General features: G+C 47.4%; 1 protein-coding gene across 3 annotated transcripts in view; it reads left to right on the plus strand.

The window, feature by feature from the left end:
- ATOSB (atos homolog B) overlaps positions 1-22,986 on the plus strand; it is a 316,423-nt gene that overhangs the window by 206,011 nt on the left and 87,426 nt on the right. For all 3 annotated transcript variants that reach the window (XM_069212482.1, XM_069212498.1, XM_069212490.1), the window contains one exon: positions 8,724-10,299. In XM_069212482.1, coding sequence (XP_069068583.1) covers positions 8,932-10,299 — 1,368 coding nt within the window. In that variant the 5' untranslated portion in view covers positions 8,724-8,931. The remainder of the gene's footprint in view (positions 1-8,723; positions 10,300-22,986) is intronic.

Here is a 22,986-nt window from a genome sequence, read left to right on the forward strand (position 1 = left end):
AGGCAATGTTATGCTGCCAAATGGAATCATTTTGTATACTATTGCCAACCTAATAACATAGACCCACTTAAAGCTTCAATACAGGATATTGTGTTACTTGTTACACTTACAAAAAGCAAACTTGGCATATTCCTCTATTAGACTTCATTTAGCACCTATAGTAGCTTATCTTCAAAACAGACAACATGTTTCACTGTTTAGAGTTCCTGTTGTAAAAGCATTTATGGAAGGACTCGAGTAATTCCACCTAGAGTACCTCTGGCTCCTGCATGGAACTTAAACATGGTACTCACAAGATTTATGTGCCCACCATTTGAACCCATTTATTCTTGTTCTCTACAGTTCTTGTCATGCAAGATTGCTTTCTTAGTAGCAATAACTTTTCTAAGAAGAGTTAGTGAAATTCAAGCTTTCACTTTGGAAGAACCGTTCTTTCAAATTCATAAAGACAAACTAGTTCTCAGAACAAATTCAAAATTCCCACCAAAAGTAGTTTTACCTTTTCATATGAACCAATCTGTGGATTTGCCAGTCTTCTTTCTACAGCCAGACTCAGTTGCTGAGAGAGCCCTACATACACTTGATGTTAAAAGAACTCTGTACTATATAGACAGAACAAAAGACTTTAGAAAGTCAAAACTACTTTTTGTTGCATTTGCACAACCTCCCAAGGGTAATCCGATTTCAAAAAATGGATTAGCTAGATGGATAGTCAAATGTATTAAGACTTGTTATATTAAAGCCAAAAGACAGTTACCAGTAGCTCCTAAAGCTCAAGAACGAAGGGAGCTTCAATGGCATTTCTAGGCAATATACCAACAGCAGACCTATGTAAAGCTGGTACATGGTCTACACCACACACATTTACTAAACACTATTGTGTAGATGTGTTAGCTTGCCAACAAGCAAATGTTGGACAGGCCGTACTTAGAACATTAGTTCAGGCTACTCCAACTCCTGCAGGCTGACCACAGCTTATTTTGGAGGGGGCTGCTTTACTGTCTATGCAAAGCATGTGTATCTACAGCTACACATGCCATTAAACGGAAAATGTTACTTACCCAGCAGACAGCTGTTCGTGGCATGTGCCTTCCCTCCTCCCTGGGAGCCTGTAGCCATTGCAGTACCATATATTGTAAATATGTACATGCATTGCATTGGCATCTCATTTCTTATATCTATTTATATACACTTGTACACACTCTTTACTTCACCTGCGGGAAAACAATCTAACAAAGGACTCAATGCCCATGCACAGTATTACCAAGAGGAGGAGTCCCTCGATCTTGTGACTCAAAAACCTTCTTCGAAGAAAAGCAACTTGTAACACTCCGAGCCCAGCACTAAATGGCGGACTTATGCAAAGCTTGTGAATCTACAGCACTACATGCCACGTACAGATGTCTACTGGGTAAGTAACATTTCCCTTCCATATACTCGTCCTGCACTCCCATCAGTGCTACCTGTGGTTCATGGTGGGACAGGAACATTAAATTTTTTTGTATAGTACTTTATTGATTGTCAACTGAAGCATACAAGAAACTATGCAGAACCTATCTTCCCTCTCCTTCCTCCCTCCCCTTTTACATTCCCAAGTTGCCAGTGCATCAGTGATCATAACTTGCATGTCCATCCTTTCCATAGTTTATCAAACTTTTTGGGACATCCTTTGCCTTTGTATATTTCCTTTTCCAGTACACAGCACATATCCATTTCCGATTTCTAGTCTGATATCTTGAGTGCACCAGCTACGTCTCATCTACACGCTATCTCTCTCTTAGCCGAGAGGAACCTCAGATTTATAAACCTTCATTGATATGAGGTGGCATTCGAAGCTGTCCATATTCCTAATAGAGCCCGTGGGGTCAATCTCTCTAACTTTACTCCAGCAGTCTCTTCCAGCAGCTGGTGTACCTTCTCCCAGAAGACTGTCAATGTTGGGCATTCCCAGAGAGTTTGGAATAGGGTCCCCAATTGCCCACACAGTCGTAAGCAGGAGGGATCGGAAATCCTCCCAATAGTATTTAAATGTGTTCTGGTGTAATAAACTCATTACAGTATCTTTAATTGCATTAGTTTGTATCGGGCCTTAATCGCTAGCTGTTTAGGGAATTGTAGTGCCTCTATCCAATCATCATCATCCTCCAGCTCTCCAACATCCATCTGCCATTTATGTCTCAATGTATCTAAATCTTTCTGGGTATTTCTCATGAGGGTCTGATATGTATGTGATATCATTTTTGCTGTCAGGGGGGCATCCTGTAACCTACACTCTAAAGGAGAGGACTCCATAGTTTCCTCCCCTGCTCTTATTTGCGCTTTCAAAGCATGACTCAATTGAAAGTATGTAAACATTTGCGAAGGGTTCAAGTGTGAGAATGATGGCATTCCATTGGCAGACCGTAAAAGTTTCACTTTGCTGTGTTCCCCTTTGGTTTCACCAGTGCCCCTTGAGTGTTCATGAAACTGATGGTAGTGGTTGCAGCATGCCTCCATGGGTCAGGGGATTGGATGTTGAAGATGGGCTTGCCCCAAGCAATCATCAACTACCACCAAACTAAGGAAAACCTCCTGTTATCTTTGGGTTTCACTATTAACCAGCTAAGCCACACTGGACTCCTTCTCAGATGCTCTCCTTCATTGGAGCCATTCTGGACATGGTTCGGTGCCTTTCCCCAGAGAATGACTAGCAGGAGGCCATCGATCCCAGTCATAGCCTGAAGGCTTGAACTCAGTCACACTAGGTGGTAAATGTGGGCTCAGCAGTGGGATCGGATGTCCCAGTGGTCTCAACATTAAGGGTAACTCTCCGACCACTTCAGATTTCAGAAGAGATTGCAAAATATTTGCAGTGGTGGTTACTGGACCAAAACTGGGTCAGCGGCAGACCCTTCTCCCTTCTCCACCCAGTGCCCACAGTGGTGACCGATTCATCGCTTCTGGGTTGGGGGAGGAGGGCATATGGGGGAGGTGGAGACCAGTGGCCTCTGGTATCTGGTGGAGTTCCAGCTCCACATCAACCTTCTAGAACAGAGGACCATTTGATTGGCTTTGAAAGCCTTCCTTCCATCTATCAAGGAGCAGCTGGTATAGTGCTTATTGACAACAACCATGTGGTTCTGCAACAAACCGGGCAGGGTGGGGTCACAGACCCTCTGCCAGGAGGCCTTGCGCCTCAGGAAATGGCAAGGGATCTTCCAAGTGACGAAGTAGCTAGCAGGATCTTTGAATGTCGGGCCCAGGGGCTCAGCAGTCCGCACCTGGCACATCATGAGTGGCAGTTACACCTGGAGGTGTCGCAAGGTCTCTTCTGAGAATGGGTAGAGCCTTGGCTTGATCCTATCGCCTCTGCCAAGTGTTTGCCAACTTCTGCACGTTGGAGTTTCCAAGGCGTCTCTCGCTTGAAGATGTGTTCCGCCACAAGTGGAACTCAGGACTCTTGTATGCCTTCCCACCAATACCACTCCTGCCCTGAGCGCTCAAGAGGATCAGGACCATCCAGGCCCAAGTCATCCTAGTTCCCTACAACTGGGCACGGAGACTATGGTATTCAGAGCTTATCTGTCCTCTGATCAGGCTGCCCTTCCAGGAGGACGTGCTGTAGCAGCAACAGGCGAGGGTTCTGTATCTGAGCCTTCAAATCTCCACTTTCATATTTGGAGATTAAGCAGCGGCAGCTGAACACCTTCAGCGTTCCTCAGGAGGTGGTTTTTCATCTTGGCAGACAGGTGTCCCTCAACAAAAACTATACGTCTGTTGTTTGGACAAATTTGTGGCTTGCTGTGGTGCTCTGCAAATAGACTCCCACCAAGCAAAGGTTCCTGACATTTTGTTGTTTCTTTTGACCTGGGCCTGGGAAGACCTTGCTCTGGGCACTGTTAAAGGGTACCTTTCAGCTCTCTCAGCCTTTTTGTGGTTGCTGTATCAGCCCTCTTTAAGTCTCTAGTCGTTATGCACTGGTTGAAAGGTTAAAAACGCATTTCCTCCCTCCCCCTTTGTCGTACCACAGTGGCACCTTAAATTGGTCTTTATATTTTTAACGTGCATTCATTTTAAGCCGATTCACAGCTGTTCCCAGGCAAATTGGTTCTGAGGTCCCACGTATTCTTCTTGCCAAAAGTTGTCGAACCATTCCTTGTCGGTGGGTCGGTGTTCTAAGCGATGCCTTACTCCTCTAAGAAGGCGAGACTCCACCGCTTGGACCCCAAGAGCAGGCTGAGCTTCTGCATAGATTGCACCTAAGAACGAGTGGACGATCAGACCTTAGTGGGTGTCTCGGGAGCGAAGAGAGGCAAGGCTGTATAGAAGAAAACCATCTCCTGCCGGATAATGCTTTGCATTAAGATCTGCTATGAATTGGCTAATATGCAGCCTCTGTAAGGACTTTCTACCAGAGACAAAGCTTCTACCACTGCATTACCATGTGGAGTCCTTGACAGACATTTGCCATGTGGCTGTGTGGGCTTCCTTCCATACATTCATAAAGCACTACTGTCTGGATAGTCAAGTTCACTAAGAGGGGCATTTTTCCCGCTCTGCTCTGCAGGACTGTCTGGTTTGAGTCCTCACAGACCCACCTCCAAATAGGTATTGCCTAGTTACCTACTCAGAAGGTGAGGAAACTGTGACTAGAATTCTCTATCAGAAGAACAAGTTACTCACCTTTGATAAGGCTCTTTCAGGTAAAGACTATCCAGCTGATCCGATTAAGGAGTGACTTCCAGATGTAAGGTGCTTAGCAAGAGAAGGCTTGTCATCTTTTCTTCTGCTTGCTGTATGTTTTTGACTTGAGCCTGATGCACTGCTGCTGTTAGTGTTATGTAACACACTGGAGATCTTGATTGCCATATATGTTATAATGCTGTTTTGTATGCAATAAATTAGACAGTAAAGCTGAGATGTGCTAGTAAATGTTGCCAATTGATTTCTTCGAGAGTGGGAGGGAATTCACTTAAACATCCTGTAACTCTTGCTCAGTAGGGCAGCAGCATGAAGGCTGTTCTTCACTGCTTCAGATATGGTGCCAGGACTCCGAGAAGTGTGCTGCCTCTATCGAGGTGAGAGAGGACCAGGACTTGCATGGCTGTCCTGAAGACTCTGGAAGTGAGACGAGCTTTCACTTTGCAAAGCATGAGGTATTCATACAAGGTGGTTTGCATTTTTGATAGGTGCTTTCTGAAGAAGAAGGTGTTGAGTTTGCTGAAAACATTAAGCTTCATTCTTGATCGATACCTGAACATTTTCTGGTTGGTTGACGCTGTTGATTAGCACAAGCTCACTCTTCATGACATTGAGCTTCACATATGACTTAAAAATCCAGCATTGGGTGGTGATGGGACAATATTTGAGCTGTGTGATTCAGTTATCTGTCATCAAAGTAGTTATGGATATTGATGACATTGGCTGGCAGGAGGACTCCAACAGGTTTCATGCTGTGTGTGAAGATTATTGGAGATAGGATGGATCCCTGGGAGACTCTGCTGGCCACAGGGATGGGGGAAGTTGGGGAGGGGATAGAAGGGGGTCTGATCTGGAGGCGCTCATTGGACAATCTGGGGGTCTGTTGTTCAGGTTGGAGGCAACCCACTCAAAGACCATACCATTGAAGTGCTTAGGAGGATTTGATGATCTACGATTTCGAAGGCTGAAGATAGAACAAGTAGGAGCAAGAGACCTGGATCGTCACTGTCTCTGATTTAGAGTACATAATCAGCTATTCAGATACTGTCCATCTTGTTCTTACCATGGGAGCTAATTTTAGCCAGGTTATCAGGAGGGGCCATATTAGTGTTTCCTCAAGAGGTGCAGAATTTATCGGATCTCCATTGAGTTGAAAACAATGTGTTTTTTGGTGATTGATACATTGAGTTGTTGAAAGATGTCGCTCAAGGTCTTCATGGTCTTAGTGTGGCGAGAAGGCTTGAAATATACTCAGTGGGGGGGGGGGGGGGGAGTTAACTTTAGGTGTTTTGTCAATTCATATATCATCTAGAATGATGATTTAATGGCCCATCACATTTATGTTTCTCTCTGAAAAAAGGTGTAGATGTCCCTTTTATGTTCCACCTTGTGAAAGTTAAGGACTCCATCCTTGAGACTACTAATTAGAGATTTCAGTTATGGCTAGTTACCTGAAATGTAAAGCAGTCCACCTCTTTTAAGAAACCGGCCTTTCGGAGTCAGCGGTGGTCTAGGCTGGAAATATCTTGTTTTTCCCCATAACTGTTTTCCGCTGACTGTAATGGTCTGTATTATATTTCACTTGGGCCGCATGAGGCGGCGAGAAGATGGACTGGTCAGGAACAAGCCTAATCATCCATGTGAAAAGGGCAGGAGAGATGAAACTAGTCTTTGCCCCCTCATTTGCAGGGTAATATCCCATCTAGTGTGTTGGGCAGAGACTGTCAGACTGTTCAGGAGAAGATGGCAGTATTAGTAAAGATTCCTTAGCTGCCGCAAGGTCCCAGAATGGCAACACGGTGTAAGCATGCAAAGTCTAGTTAGTGTTGGAGAATATCTGCTAAATAAGGCTATGGGTGCTGCAGTTGGTAGATATATCGGCAGTTTGGCATGTCTGGTTGTGTTTTAGCACCCTCAATTTGTATGCGCTGCCCAACACCTAGATGCTATTGCAGGGGATGCAGCCTAGACGTTATTTAGTCCCTAGGGATGGCTTTACCTCATTTTACCATTTCATGTGCCTTTTGTGGCAGTTTACGTTTGACAATTTGACAAAAACTCACAAAAGCTGGTATTCTATCAACTAAGACAATTGCTTTGAATCTAGAGGAATCCATTTGGTGAACTCTTGACATCACTTGCCTCATACAGTCTTCTCATTCAGCCCTTTTCTGCTGCAAAAAAGTTACTATAGCATGTCCTTGTCATTGCGCCTGCATTGCCGAGCAATGTTCAAAAAATTATATTGTGGGAGTTTTCCAAATCTTTTGTGACCCAGCTTCTCCTTCAAAAATAAATCGACATCTCTTGGGTTGAGGCCAAGGCTACTCTACCTGTTTTCACCCTGGCATGGGTAAACATTTGCTCTATTCCTCCTTTCAGGATTATGTCAGCCTTCCAAGGTTTTCTTTCAGAGGCTATGTAGAGGTCGCTTATCCTTGGTTCCTTGCAGAGCACAGATCACTATTAAACTTGCTAGCAGCTATTAAAGGAAACTGCAGTTGTCTTTAGTCATTGAGAGATGGTACTGTCAGATATCACATAGGATTGCCCATCCACGTAGACAAACAAGGTGGTCTGATGTGCACGCCAAGTTCCCCAGCCTGTGCAAAAGGAACACAAAGTAGCTGGAAGGGCTTTGTCCCAATCACACTGCCAGAGCTCTGTCCATCAGAGCTGGGAAAGAGAACGTATAAAAGGGACAGAACTTAAAAGAAAGGCCAGTTTCCTGTATGCATATTAAGGTGGGCATAGTAAGGCAGATGTGCCATAATCTCATGCAGCACACACAATACACACCAGGGTCCTCTACAGAGTGTGCAGATAATGGAGAGGATGAGGTACCTTAGAAGGATGCCCAACAATAGGTCATACTGTAACAAATGGGCTTAGGGATCCCTCAGTCTAACCCTAATAGAAGGAATGTAGCAAATACAGTAGGGCCCAGGATTCTCCACAGCTTCTGTCGAGGCATGAGTGCTGCTGTTGGAGGAGGCGCATTGTTGTCCTGGGAAGATTGCTGCTGCGATGCGGGTGGCTTCACTGTTGATAGATCACTGCTACCGATGGTGGAGCTCTGCTGTCACGGGAGAGTCAGGTCTTCCTTTACAGAGGCACATTCCACTGTCTTTCATTTGAGTCATTATCCATTTATTTATGTGATTATTGAAGTACGTTTGACTTGGATGCATCTACATCTTGAGGTTCCAAATATTAAGGAGTACAAATGGATTACTGCAATACATGTGACTGTACTTCATGCAGACTATGCTTATTTGAGGGGCTTCTTTTAATAGTTCGCATCACTTAACGCAACCCATAAGCCTTTAGAATGTGAGCCAGAAATGTGTCTTCTTAATGGGTTTCTGTCACTAAGGACCAGCAGAAAGGCTGGTCATGATGCAGTCAGTGGAAATGCTCAAGGCCTTGAATTCTATTACTTGGAGTTATATTTACAGGAAAGTACAGTGTGCGGTGTTTGGCCTCCCTCCTCCACCCTCCCCTCCCCAAGTTTGATTGAGGATGTTTCTAATACTATCTACTAATTTCCAGCTGGAATGGTGTCTGGCAAGAACAGCCAGCCCTTATTTATGAGACACTTTAAGTAACCGCATTACAGGATATGAGACTCTACTATTATGGACTAATAGTTATTTTTACTTGGTTTACATTTTTTCAAATATATTTCTTCTCTGATTGTTGCCTTATAGATGTGTATCAATGATTTTTCTTTTAATGACTTGCCTGCTGCCCTATATATATATCCCAATGAGGTTGCTTCCAACCTGGAGGGTCAACAAAGGTATCAGTGTGTGGTCACCGCTCATGTCTGTACTTCTCCTGTCCTAGGAGGTGCATCTCCATAACCAGTTTCTTTCTCCTTTTGACCTGTTAATGGCTTACCCTAAAGGCAGTGGTCATTCCAGCCCCTACTCCACTTGGGAGAACTGGTCCGGTTGTTGGAGGAAAGTGGCCAGGTTGCTATGACTGCATTTGAAAAACATGAAGAGGCTTAACACACTGTTTTCTCCTTCTTTCCACAGATGCAGCACTGCTGGGGACGCTGCCTCAAGGGGCTTTGTGGAGCTTCTTAAAGAAAAGCCAGCAGCTGTCTCTGCCCCCACCGTAAACTCTTTGTGGTCGCTCACGCCGTTCATCAAGAGCACTTTGTTCTCTGCCCTGACCTCAACCTTCTCTTCATAATATTTTCTTTTATTTTGGCCCTGGAACTGAAAGCCGGCAGGAGGAGCAATGAGGCACATCCAGGTGGAGCCGTCCTCCAGGGAGCAGGGCATAGAGTCTTCCTCTGCAGATAGTAGCACCTCGTCTGCAGGGGATGTCAACACCTTGGACCCCAGGCAGACCCAGGACTGCAGGGTTGTGATGGGTTACAATGAGCAGGAGATCAGACGCCAGAAGGTCTACCAAGTGTCTATCTATTCCAGCCTGTCCAACTCCTCAAATCCTGCAGACCAGAGAATCAGTGGCCAGCAAACCATCAAGAGGGGATTCCCTGACCAACGGATACCAGAGGCAAACCGTGACCCAAAGAGGGCTCACTGGGGAGGTGCAGACAGTTCTATACATGATGGGGTCCCAAACCAACCCAAACATGACCAAGACAAGGTGAATTCTTGGTCAGACTTCTCACCTGGGGGTTCAGATCACTCAGATACATGTGAAGATGGTTTACCTGCAGAAGAGCTGCCAATGTGCGGTTCTGCCCAACATTTTTGTCATAGTGGCCTCCAAGTGATTGAGCACAAGTGTGAGGGGGGCACTAGCCATGTCAAGGATTTGGGGTTCAAGCATCCAGTTGGCCGGGTCTTCAGCAAGCATGCCGGTGACCCACTGGGCAAGCCATCATCTAGCAACCAGCGCACATCATGCAGCACTTTGCACATTGTTGACCAGGGCGATTCATCTGGCCGACGTGTTCCCTACGGGAAGGTTCCCGTGGGGATATGCCTTGCTGAAAACTTGAGAGACTGCCGAAAACCAGCAGGGAAGAGGTCACAACCTTTGGGAAGCCATCCCCAGACACGACAGCCATGTGAAGGACATTCAAGATGGAGAGTTTGCAGCGTTAAAGATGATGGGGCTAGTAGCCAAAATATACTTGATCTTGATTTGCACAATATTGCACAAAACTACACAAAGGACTCATGTGTAAGGCATGATGAGGTGACAGTGGGAATACCTGGGAGTTCAGCCCTTGCACATGTAGGTCACGGTGCCTCTAATAGCCAAGGTTTGACGAATGGTAGCCTTCCAAGAGAGGATATTCTAGTATCACCCAATGGAATCAAAGAACCAACCACTCCAAGGTCAGAAGGTTCTAAGGTCCAGGTTTCAGAAAGTAATGGCTTGACGTCTTTGGAGAAGACCCCTGTGATGAACAAGCCATCCGTCTGTGGTTTTGGTGGCTGCACAGTTAAGAGGAAGCTCCTTCAGTCTAGTGAGGCAGCAGATTCATGCTCGGAGGACGAAAGCCAGTTGCCAGCGAAGAGGAAAAGAGTCCAGCTGTCCCACCCTCTTCCAGCGTCCTGTAGAAGCACAGATGCCAAAGCTGCTCCATTCTGGAACCATCTCCTCCCTTCAGCACGAGACTCGTACATGGTGGGTGTCATGTTATATCTTTTTGTTACTCAGCAGTTCAAGGATTTCTATAAAATAAGTACCCTTCTCCCTATCCTAAAGTAATGTCTTATACATTTGGCATTTGGTGATGGGCCACTACTTGCATCCCTCCCTGCCCTCTCCCGCCCCTTAACTTCTTGTACCCAGACACAGTAAATATTGCCATCCATCTTTTGTCCTTATACATGGTTACTTATTTTCTACACTTTGTAATGGTGACGGTTTGTCCTTTGCAATCCCATCCCTGGGGTCAACCATTCCACCATCCTCTTTGGCACTCAGGGTAACCCCTTTTAATTTCTGTGTCATTTGTGATTCCTTCCATTTCTCCTCTCTTCTGGAGGAGCATTGGCTTTCATCCTCCCTACTCCATGAACGTGCCCCCTTCCATGTCTGAAATGTCATTTAGGGGCTCCCCTCAATGTTTTCCATTTACTTTAAGGGGCATTTTCAATGCTTTTCCTATTATAGGGCGTCTTGCATGCATCTCTTATTTGTTACTGGCTCCTTTATGCAATGCTTCCCTTTGGAGAATGGCCGTTTCCATGTTTTGGGGCAAGCATGTCCCCAGCTTGGTAGCCAGGCTTGTAGCCCTGCCCTGGGTGCCCGACTGCACCTGCAACTGGTATCCTGACTTTTACTTTGACCATGGTCACTTGTTTTAAGGATTTTGTGGGCCTCGGGCAAGACATACTATAGGGGCCCCTCTTTGCAAACACTTTGCATTTTATTGCCCATTTTCTGCTAATGCAAGCCTTATTATGCCAAAAATTATTGAATAATAATTAAAGGTTGAGATGACGAAATAGACAGAGTGGAGTTAGAAGATTAGTTCACTTTCCAGGGGGCCCCTTGGAAGATGGGGGCCCCAGGATTTGCCCACTTGGCCCATGCCTTAAAACATCTCTGTCCATGGCGCCACGTTAATCTAGTGTGTACACAGAGGCATAGGCCTGACCCATGTTAATGCGAAGTCCAGAACCTGCTAGTTACTTGGAGAGGTATACAGAGTGGACCTTCATAGAAGGTATTAGACTACAGTCCCCTAGGTATATCACGTAAAGCAGTGGTGTCAGCGTACCATGTTTTGAGAGTCATTAGTGTGACCAAACCCTTTTCTGTGTACTAAGGAGAAGTGACCCTACTGGCTCCTTTCACGTAAAGTTCAGCTGTTATGTGAAACCCAGTATTTCCCACTAACATCTTGTATGCATGTTGAGTGTGTTTAGGTGCAGCTAACGTATTGCACATATATGTTGTCTGAATCTGAGTACTGGGTTCAGTGTTTTCCATTCTGAATGCTCCTGGTTTAGCCTGAAACAAGACTGGGGTTGAGGACAGCTTCCCTAGACGGCATAAGTGAGCCGTCTTCATTCCTTTGGCTATAGGGTGGAGACTCAAACACTGAAGCGAGGGTGGGTGGAGACAGGGCTACCTTTTGAAATTCAGTGAGAGCTGCCGATTATTTTTTCCTAAGCTCCCGAGCACTGCCATTTGGTATATAGTGCAAGTGAGGAGTAGGGCTGCAGTTTCTGTTGGTGAACGTAAAGGCATTTCTAGGTATTGTCTGTCCTTGATGACTGCTTCAGGAAGGCAGATGGCAGCCAGTTGCAGACACCTCACACTTCATTGTGCCCATGTTTTGAATACTCCTGTTTGGAGCCAGCCCCATTGATAGCTGCTGTGAGAATGTTCACTTTGCACAAAGGCTATATCTGGAGAGCAGCCTGAAAATGACCTTTGGAAATGAACCTACCCAAATCGTTTCTGAAAGTTCTGAACCCACATAATCTTTTGGAAAACGTGTTTAATAGTAGGATCCAAATCCACATTTTACTAGTTCCAAGTTTTTCTTGACAAAAGAAGGGAAGAGCACCGCAGAGTACTTGTATAGCTACTGTGCAACCTGAAATTCTCTGTCTGACGGGCAGTGTGCGAGCGGTGAGAGACGTAACCTGAAGTCTGCATGTTCTGCTGGAGGAGTGAGGGCTCTGCTTAGGTTCTGAGTGTCTCCCACACTGTCTCTGTGAGAAGCCTTTAACTGAACACCAGTGGCAAATGACCTCAACCAACATGCTTATGGCCTAGTAGCCCCTGTCTGCCCTGTGGCCCCTCAAACAGGGTCTGACATCATGCTTTGAATTTCACAACTAAGTGACTCTTTCTGGTCTCAATTCTCTGTGTTATGTAACTTTTGCATGCCTCTTGTCTGCTAGTTGTTTACATTTACATTTCTCCACTGTGCTGGGTACACTTTTATTTGTGCCTACTTCATGAATAGCACATTCCATGACTTCCTAAACACCGTCAAGTGGTTTGTCTATAATCAGACTTGTTTTAACCCTCACTATCCACTTCTGTTCTTTCCTTCTCTTGGTGGGCATGGCTGCTTAGATTGCCATCCTTTATCCTTCATCTTCAATCATTTCTTTCCTCTCTTCTCCTTTTTGTGTGGCTCCTTGAGAGTCTTTTCTTACCTTCTATTTTCTTCCATTCCTCCTATCTTTTTATCTGATAGAGACTTCTAGCCTCCGATTCCTTACCTTAGAATAATCCCCACGTGTCAAACTAGCTGTGGAAGATTGTCTAGCAATACCCCTGCATGCCAGTAATAGTTTGGCTTGGCATCATCTGCAACGGAAGTGATGTGCGCAGGACCTATATAGGTGCCACTCGGCGTGCTGATGTAATTTCTTTTCTTTCCGCGCAAGTTAGCGCTGATCCAGTCTGAGTTACTCCTCATTCACTATTTGATTGGCTTTTTTGGAGGAAATTTCCCCTCTGTGAGGTATTTAGCAAACTTTTAAACTCTAAAAAGACAATGCTAAACAGGGACTTAACACACAAGGCCCTAGCAGGACTTTTAAGAATTTAGGAAAATTTCAAATTGCAAAAATGAATTTCTAATGACAATTTTGGAATTTGTCGTGTGATCAGGTATTGGCTGAGTAGTCCAGCAAATGCAAAGTCTTGTACCCCACCGCTGATCCACCAATGTAGGAAGTTGGCTCTGTATGTGCTATTTCAAAGTAAGGAATAGCATGCACAGAGTCCAAGGGTTCCCCTTAGAGGTAAAATAGTGGTAAAAAATAGATAATACTAATGCTCTATTTTGTGGTAGTGTGGTCGAGCAGTAGGCTTATCCAAGGAGTAGTGTTAAGCATTTGTTGTACATACACATAGACAATAAATGAGGTACACACACTCAGAGACAAATCCAGCCAATAGGTTTTTGTATAGAAAAATATCTTTTCTTAGTTTATTTTAAGAACCACAGGTTCAAATTCTACATGTAATATCTCATTTGAAAGGTATTGCAGGTAAGTACTTTAGGAACTTTAAATCATAAAAATTGCATGTATACTTTTCAAGTTATTGACAAATAGCTGTTTTAAAAGTGGACACTTAGTGCAATTTTCACAGTTCCTAGGGGAGGTAAGTTTTGGTTAGTTTTACCAGGTAAGTAAGACACTTACAGGGTTCAGTTCTTGGTCCAAGGTAGCCCACCGTTGGGGGTTCAGAGCAACCCCAAAGTCACCACACCAGCAGCTCAGGGCCGGTCAGGTGCAGAGTTCAAAGTGGTGCCCAAAACACATAGGCTAGAATGGAGAGAAGGGGGGTGCCCCGGTTCCGGTCTGCTTGCAGGTAAGTACCCGCGTCTTCGGAGGGCAGACCAGGGGGGTTTTGTAGGGCACCGGGGGGGACACAAGCCCACACAGAAATTTCACCCTCAGCAGCGCGGGGGCGGCCGGGTGCAGTGTAGAAACAAGCGTCGGGTTGGTAATGGAAGTCAATGGGAGATCTAGGGATCTCTTCAGCGCTGCAGGCAGGCAAGGGGGGGGTTCCTCGGGGAAACCTCCACTTGGTCAAGGGAGAGGGACTCCTGGGGGTCACTCCTCCAGTGAAAGTCCGGTCCTTCAGGTCCTGGGGGCTGCGGGTGCAGGGTCTCTCCCAGGTGTCGGGACTTAGGATTCAAAGAGTCGCGGTCAGGGGAAGCCTCGGGATTCCCTCTGCAGGCGGCGCTGTGGGGGCTCAGGGGGGACAGGTTTTTGTACTCACAGTCTTAGAGTAATCCTGGGGTCCCTCCTGAGGTGTTGGATCGCCACCAGCCGAGTCGGGGTCGCCGGGTGCAGTGTTGCAAGTCTCACGCTTCTTGCGGGGAGCTTGCAGGGTTCTTTAAAGCTGCTGGAAACAAAGTTGCAGCTTTTCTTGGAGCAGGTCCGCTGTCCTCGGGAGTTTCTTGTCTTTTCGAAGCAGGGGCAGTCCTCAGAGGATGTCGAGGTCGCTGGTCCCTTTGGAAGGCGTCGCTGGAGCAGGATCTTTGGAAGGCAGGAGACAGGCCGGTGAGTTTCTGGAGCCAAGGCAGTTGTCGTCTTCTGGTCTTCCTCTGCAGGGGTTTTCAGCTAGGCAGTCCTTCTTCTTGTAGTTGCAGGAATCTAAATTCTTAGGTTCAGGGAAGCCCTTAAATACTAAATTTAAGGGCGTGTTTAGGTCTGGGGGGTTAGTAGCCAATGGCTACTAGCCCTGAGGGTGGGTACACCCTCTTTGTGCCTCCTCCCAAGGGGAGGGGGTCACAATCCTAACCCTATTGGGGGAATCCTCCATCTGCAAGATGGAGGATTTCTAAAAGTCAGAGTCACCTCAGCTCAGGACACCTTAGGGGCTGTCCTGACTGGCCAGTGACTCCTCCTTGTTGCTTTCTTTGTTCCCTCCAGCCTTGCCGCCAAAAGTGGGGGCCGTGGCCGGAGGGGGCGGGCAACTCCACTAAGCTGGAGTGCCCTGCTGGGCTGTGACAAAGGGGTGAGCCTTTGAGGCTCACCGCCAGGTGTTACAGTTCCTGCCTGGGGGAGGTGTTAGCATCTCCACCCAGTGCAGGCTTTGTTACTGGCCTCAGAGTGACAAAGGCACTCTCCCCATGGGGCCAGCAACATGTCTCTGGTGTGGCAGGCTGCTGGAACTAGTCAGCCTACACAGACAGTCGGTTAAGTTTCAGGGGGCACCTCTAAGGTGCCCTCTGTGGTGTATTTTACAATAAAATGTACACTGGCATCAGTGTGCATTTATTGTGCTGAGAAGTTTGATACCAAACTTCCCAGTTTTCAGTGTAGCCATTATGGTGCTGTGGAGTTCGTGTTTGACAGACTCCCAGACCATATACTCTTATGGCTACCCTGCACTTACAATGTCTAAGGTTTTGTTTAGACACTGTAGGGGTACCATGCTCATGCACTGGTACCCTCGCCTATGGTATAGTGCACCCTGCCTTAGGGCTGTAAGGCCTGCTAGAGGGGTGTCTTACCTATACTGCATAGGCAGTGAGAGGCTGGCATGGCACCCTGAGGGGAGTGCCATGTCGACTTACTCATTTTGTTCTCACTAGCACACACAGGCTTGTAAGCAGTGTGTCTGTGCTGAGTGAGGGGTCTCTAGGGTGGCATAAGACATGCTGCCGCCCTTAGAGACCTTCCTTGGCATCAGGGCCCTTGGTACTAGAAGTACCAGTTACAAGGGACTTATCTGAATGCCAGGGTGTGCCAATTGTGGATACAATGGTACATTTTAGGTGAAGGAACACTGGTGCTGGGGCCTGGTTAGCAGGGTCCCAGCACTCTTCTCAGTCAAGTCAGCATCAGTATCAGGCAAAAAGTGGGGGGTAACTGCAACAGGGAGCCATTTCTTTACACAAGCCCCCCCCAGCCCACAGGCCAGGAGACTCAGCCCAAGCTGGGAGAGTCTTCCTAGTCTGTCAGGCGAGGAAGAGTAGGAGAAATAGGCTGGTTAGTTGCAGGGCCTACTCTGCCTTACATCCTTCTGTTCAGGTCATTCCCTTTGGGGAACTGACCTACTTCCACAGTGATAGGACCTAGTCTGAATTGCCTCTTGTCTGCCTCTTCAATGTCTCCACCCATTCTTTCTATTTTGGTCTTAGAGGTACCCACCTCTGCTAACCTTATCTTGGCCAGGGTTACCCCTAGCTTACCCAGAGAGGTTACCCAGAGCTGGAGTAACCCCACCATGACCAATAGGGTCAGGGGGCCCAACTTGCTATTTGGCATGGGGTCAGACCACCATGCTAAGGATAGTGCAGCCATAAAGGCTAACACCCAGCAGAGGCCACTGACAGCTGTCAGTGCCCAGAACCACACCTTTAGCTCTTCACCTAAAAGGGAAGGGGCTAAGTTACAGGCTTCTTTGGGTTCAGGTTGCCTGTCTGCTGTATTGGAGTGGGGGGTTACCACATCTTGTAGTAAACACCCTTCTTCCACTCTTTCTTCTGTTAGCTGAGGAGCCACCCACTCAGGTTTAACAGTTGCCTGACTAGCCAGGACTTCTTGTGGGTCAGGTTGGACTTTATCAGGGCCATTTTTGGAGTTCTCCCCTACTGGAGCAGAATCTCCTTGGCTTGCTGTAACCTTGGCTAAAGGTTGTCCACCCCTCCTACTCTGTTTTCTTTTCTTCTTCTTCTGGGGCCTGCTTGCATTTACTGCAGAGGCAGGACTTCCAGAATCCTTGGGAGAGGACTGGCACTGGACCAGTTCCTCTCTTGAGCTCTGACTAACCTCTGGGTAGTCATTTCCAAGGAGACAATCAAGGGGGAGGTCTGTACTGACTACTACCCTTCTCCAGCTAAGAGTGCCACCCACTTCTATGGGCACTAAAGCCACAGGCCTCTTAGTGACCCTGTCTAGGCTAACTCTTACCCTGGCAGTCTCACCTGGGATGTACTGGTTTGAGAGCACCAGCCTGTCATGCACAATAGTGTGACTGGCACAAGTGTCTCTCAGGGCAGTGGTTGGGATTCCATTCACCAGTAGGTGGTGGAAGTGTCTACTTCCCTCTGGAATCTCCAACTCACCTGTTGGGCCCTGTTTCCAGTTGAAGGCTAGGAAGACCTCCTCATCTGAGGAGTCATCTCCCATGGCTACACTGGTTACCCCAGGAATTTTGTTCTGGGGTTTGTTTTTGGGACAAGAAGTGTCCTTGGTGTGGTGCCCAGACTGTTTACAGTTGTGGCACCATGCCTTAGTGGCATCCCAGTTCTTACCCTGGTACCCACCTTTGTTTTGGGTTGTGTCTTGGGGCCCACCCACCTGTTCTGGTTTTTGGGGGCCTACAGAGGACTCTTTTTCTTTGTTTCTAGTGTTACCCACTTTCTCCTGGGGAGTTTTTGTAACCCCTTTCTTTTGGTTACCCCCAGTGGAAGTTTTGGTTACCCTAGTCTTGACCCAGTGGTCTGCCTTCTTTCCCAATTCTTGGGGAGAAATTGGACCTAGGTCTACCAGATACTGATGCAACTTTTCATTGAAGCAGTTACTTAAAATGTGTTCTTTCATAAACAAATTATAAAGCCCAACATAGTCACACACTTCATTTCCAGTTAACCAACCATCTAGTGTTTTTACTGAGTAGTCTACAAAATCAACCCAGGTCTGGCTCGAGGATTTTTGAGCCCCCCTGAACCTAATTCTATACTCCTCAGTGGAGAATCCAAAGCCCTCAATCAGGGTACCCTTCATGAGGTCATAAGATTCTGCATCTTTTCCAGAGAGTGTGAGGAGTCTATCCCTACACTTTCCAGTGAACATTTCCCAAAGGAGAGCACCCCAGTGAGATCTGTTCACTTTTCTGGTTACACAAGCCCTCTCAAAAGCTGTGAACCATTTGGTGATGTCATCACCATCTTCATATTTTGTTACAATCCCTTTGGGGATTTTTAGGGTGTCAGTATTCTCTCTGACCCTATTTATGTTGCTGCCACCATCGATGGGACCTAGGCCCATCTCTTTTCTTTCCCTTTCTATGGCTAGGAGCTGCTTTTCCAAAGCCAATCTTTTGACCATCCTGGCTAACAGGGGGTCACCTTCACTGAGAGCATCCTCAGTGATTTCAGAAATGCTGGATCCTCCTGTGAGGGAAGCAACATTTCTGACTATCATTTTTGGAGACAGGGCTTGAGAGGCCCTGTTCTCCCTATTTAGGACTGGAAGGGGGGAATTTCCCTCCAAGTCACTAATCTCCTCCTCTGTGAAGTCATCCTCAGAGGGGTTGGCTTTTTCAAACTCTGCCAACAGCTCCTGGAGCTGAATTTTGGTAGGTCTGGAGCCAATGGTTATTTTCTTTATATTACAGAGAGACCTTAGCTCCCTCATCTTAAGATGGAGGTAAGGTGTGGTGTCGAGTTCCACCACCTGCATCTCTGTATCAGACATTATTCTGCTAAGAGTTGGAATACTTTTTTAAGAATCTAAAACTGTTTCTAGAATCTAATTCAAACTTTTAACAAACTTTTAAACTCTAAAAAGACAATGCTAAACAGGGACTTAACACACAAGGCCCTAGCAGGACTTTTAAGAATTTAGGAAAATTTCAAATTGCAAAAATGAATTTCTAATGACAATTTTGGAATTTGTCGTGTGATCAGGTATTGGCTGAGTAGTCCAGCAAATGCAAAGTCTTGTACCCCACTGCTGATCCACCAATGTAGGAAGTTGGCTCTGTATGTGCTATTTCAAAGTAAGGAATAGCATGCACAGAGTCCAAGGGTTCCCCTTAGAGGTAAAATAGTGGTAAAAAATAGATAATACTAATGCTCTATTTTGTGGTAGTGTGGTCGAGCAGTAGGCTTATCCAAGGAGTAGTGTTAAGCATTTGTTGTACATACACATAGACAATAAATGAGGTACACACACTCAGAGACAAATCCAGCCAATAGGTTTTTGTATAGAAAAATATCTTTTCTTAGTTTATTTTAAGAACCACAGGTTCAAATTCTACATGTAATATCTCATTTGAAAGGTATTGCAGGTAAGTACTTTAGGAACTTTAAATCATAAAAATTGCATGTATACTTTTCAAGTTATTGACAAATAGCTGTTTTAAAAGTGGACACTTAGTGCAATTTTCACAGTTCCTAGGGGAGGTAAGTTTTGGTTAGTTTTACCAGGTAAGTAAGACACTTACAGGGTTCAGTTCTTGGTCCAAGGTAGCCCACCGTTGGGGGTTCAGAGCAACCCCAAAGTCACCACACCAGCAGCTCAGGGCCGGTCAGGTGCAGAGTTCAAAGTGGTGCCCAAAACACATAGGCTAGAATGGAGAGAAGGGGGGTGCCCCGGTTCCGGTCTGCTTGCAGGTAAGTACCCGCGTCTTCGGAGGGCAGACCAGGGGGGTTTTGTAGGGCACCGGGGGGGACACAAGCCCACACAGAAATTTCACCCTCAGCAGCGCGGGGGCGGCCGGGTGCAGTGTAGAAACAAGCGTCGGGTTGGTAATGGAAGTCAATGGGAGATCTAGGGATCTCTTCAGCGCTGCAGGCAGGCAAGGGGGGGGTTCCTCGGGGAAACCTCCACTTGGTCAAGGGAGAGGGACTCCTGGGGGTCACTCCTCCAGTGAAAGTCCGGTCCTTCAGGTCCTGGGGGCTGCGGGTGCAGGGTCTCTCCCAGGTGTCGGGACTTAGGATTCAAAGAGTCGCGGTCAGGGGAAGCCTCGGGATTCCCTCTGCAGGCGGCGCTGTGGGGGCTCAGGGGGGACAGGTTTTTGTACTCACAGTCTTAGAGTAATCCTGGGGTCCCTCCTGAGGTGTTGGATCGCCACCAGCCGAGTCGGGGTCGCCGGGTGCAGTGTTGCAAGTCTCACGCTTCTTGCGGGGAGCTTGCAGGGTTCTTTAAAGCTGCTGGAAACAAAGTTGCAGCTTTTCTTGGAGCAGGTCCGCTGTCCTCGGGAGTTTCTTGTCTTTTCGAAGCAGGGGCAGTCCTCAGAGGATGTCGAGGTCGCTGGTCCCTTTGGAAGGCGTCGCTGGAGCAGGATCTTTGGAAGGCAGGAGACAGGCCGGTGAGTTTCTGGAGCCAAGGCAGTTGTCGTCTTCTGGTCTTCCTCTGCAGGGGTTTTCAGCTAGGCAGTCCTTCTTCTTGTAGTTGCAGGAATCTAAATTCTTAGGTTCAGGGAAGCCCTTAAATACTAAATTTAAGGGCGTGTTTAGGTCTGGGGGGTTAGTAGCCAATGGCTACTAGCCCTGAGGGTGGGTACACCCTCTTTGTGCCTCCTCCCAAGGGGAGGGGGTCACAATCCTAACCCTATTGGGGGAATCCTCCATCTGCAAGATGGAGGATTTCTAAAAGTCAGAGTCACCTCAGCTCAGGACACCTTAGGGGCTGTCCTGACTGGCCAGTGACTCCTCCTTGTTGCTTTCTTTGTTCCCTCCAGCCTTGCCGCCAAAAGTGGGGGCCGTGGCCGGAGGGGGCGGGCAACTCCACTAAGCTGGAGTGCCCTGCTGGGCTGTGACAAAGGGGTGAGCCTTTGAGGCTCACCGCCAGGTGTTACAGTTCCTGCCTGGGGGAGGTGTTAGCATCTCCACCCAGTGCAGGCTTTGTTACTGGCCTCAGAGTGACAAAGGCACTCTCCCCATGGGGCCAGCAACATGTCTCTGGTGTGGCAGGCTGCTGGAACTAGTCAGCCTACACAGACAGTCGGTTAGGTTTCAGGGGGCACCTCTAAGGTGCCCTCTGTGGTGTATTTTACAATAAAATGTACACTGGCATCAGTGTGCATTTATTGTGCTGAGAAGTTTGATACCAAACTTCCCAGTTTTCAGTGTAGCCATTATGGTGCTGTGGAGTTCGTGTTTGACAGACTCCCAGACCATATACTCTTATGGCTACCCTGCACTTACAATGTCTAAGGTTTTGTTTAGACACTGTAGGGGTACCATGCTCATGCACTGGTACCCTCGCCTATGGTATAGTGCACCCTGCCTTAGGGCTGTAAGGCCTGCTAGAGGGGTGTCTTACCTATACTGCATAGGCAGTGAGAGGCTGGCATGGCACCCTGAGGGGAGTGCCATGTCGACTTACTCATTTTGTTCTCACTAGCACACACAGGCTTGTAAGCAGTGTGTCTGTGCTGAGTGAGGGGTCTCTAGGGTGGCATAAGACATGCTGCCGCCCTTAGAGACCTTCCTTGGCATCAGGGCCCTTGGTACTAGAAGTACCAGTTACAAGGGACTTATCTGAATGCCAGGGTGTGCCAATTGTGGATACAATGGTACATTTTAGGTGAAGGAACACTGGTGCTGGGGCCTGGTTAGCAGGGTCCCAGCACTCTTCTCAGTCAAGTCAGCATCAGTATCAGGCAAAAAGTGGGGGGTAACTGCAACAGGGAGCCATTTCTTTACAGGTATGTTACCCAAGAAACTGCTGGTTTCAAACCATGTGGGGCCTGTCGCAGGCAGATATTGGTGTCGTTCATGGATCAGGACCATGACTTCAAGACCTGTGAGGACTGCTATGTCAAGCACCCAAATGCGCTGTGGGAGCGCGTCCTCACGTTCCTCACCTCCTGACCTCAGTCAACTCCGTGACGCTTGAGGTCCCAGGACCTTCCCAAAGGTCATCCTCGCACTCCAAACCGTTTGAGAAGTCTGGTAAGTCCCACAAACATAAGACATCTAAGAAGTCTAAGGGGTCTTTGTGAAGAAGTCCTATAACGACACAGGTAGAATAAAGGCTTAAGCTATTTAATATACGTTTTCCAGCATACAGAAACGTCCCATCTATTAAGGAAGCAAGCTGCTAACTGACTCTGAACCCATTCCAAAGCCTTACAGTAGTCTAATATTCTCAGAATACTCCATGGTAGAGCATTCTGCATTACAATGAACACAAATGCATCACTGTCAATCAAGATAACACAGTTTTTGACTTCTCCACGTCTCTTTTGCCAGAGTGACCACCGCCTAGTTAAAGTAGTTCTACGAGGCCATGCGCCTCACATTTGGGTGACCAGGCCCCTCTGGAGCGCCTTCAAGCACCATAGGTGTGGGAGGTGCCCCTACTGAATCAACACCGGCTGGTTCACCCTCGGCGCCAGTCAGGCTCCAAGGATACCATTCTGGAGCGGAGCTGGCAGCGAGACCAAGACCTTCTGTGTCTGCTCAAGTGCAGACGCTCATAGGTGGCACCACCCCCATTGTTATTCCCCACATAGAACCAGATGGGCATCATCTGGCGCCGACTGGGTCCATGCTTCATGGAGCACAGCCAGTAACGTATTTGTCTAATAAGCCTAGAGAGGGAGACAAATGGATGGTTACCACCGCCGCAGTGAGGAACAGGACAACTGGTACAAGGAACTGGTAGAGGCCAGTGGGTTGGACACCTCACCTGACACCGGTCTGGTCTCTCCTCCTACCGTAACAGCAACAGTAGTGCTTAGGGCAGGTGAGGTCTTAAACTACCCTCAGTGGTAGTCGAGACTAACATTTTGACAGAGGTGCTTCAAGCCGGGATTATCCTGCACCTTCCCTCCCCCCCCCCTGCCCTTTGCTCCCTTGCTCCCATTCAATGAAGCCCTTACTGACATCCTGCTCAGGGCCTGGTCCAAGCCCAGCACAGGGGCTCCTCTGCATAGGACGACTGCCAGCTACAAACGCCCCGCTCCTGGGGTTCCCAATTTCCTTACCCAGCACGCCACCCTGAATAGCTTGAAGCCTCCACATCCAGAATTAACGCATGCACTTTCCTTACCACGCCACCGGATACAGAATCCTAGAGGGTGGATAGCTTTGGTAAGACAATGTTCTCTTCCACCAGCCTAGCACTGCGGTTGGTGAACACTGCATGTCTATTGGGGTCATTATTCTTGTAAGATATGGAACTCAGTTGCGCATGTGCT

Source organism: Pleurodeles waltl, chromosome 1_1, assembly GCF_031143425.1.
Source record: "Pleurodeles waltl isolate 20211129_DDA chromosome 1_1, aPleWal1.hap1.20221129, whole genome shotgun sequence".
NCBI lineage: Eukaryota > Metazoa > Chordata > Amphibia > Caudata > Salamandridae > Pleurodeles > Pleurodeles waltl.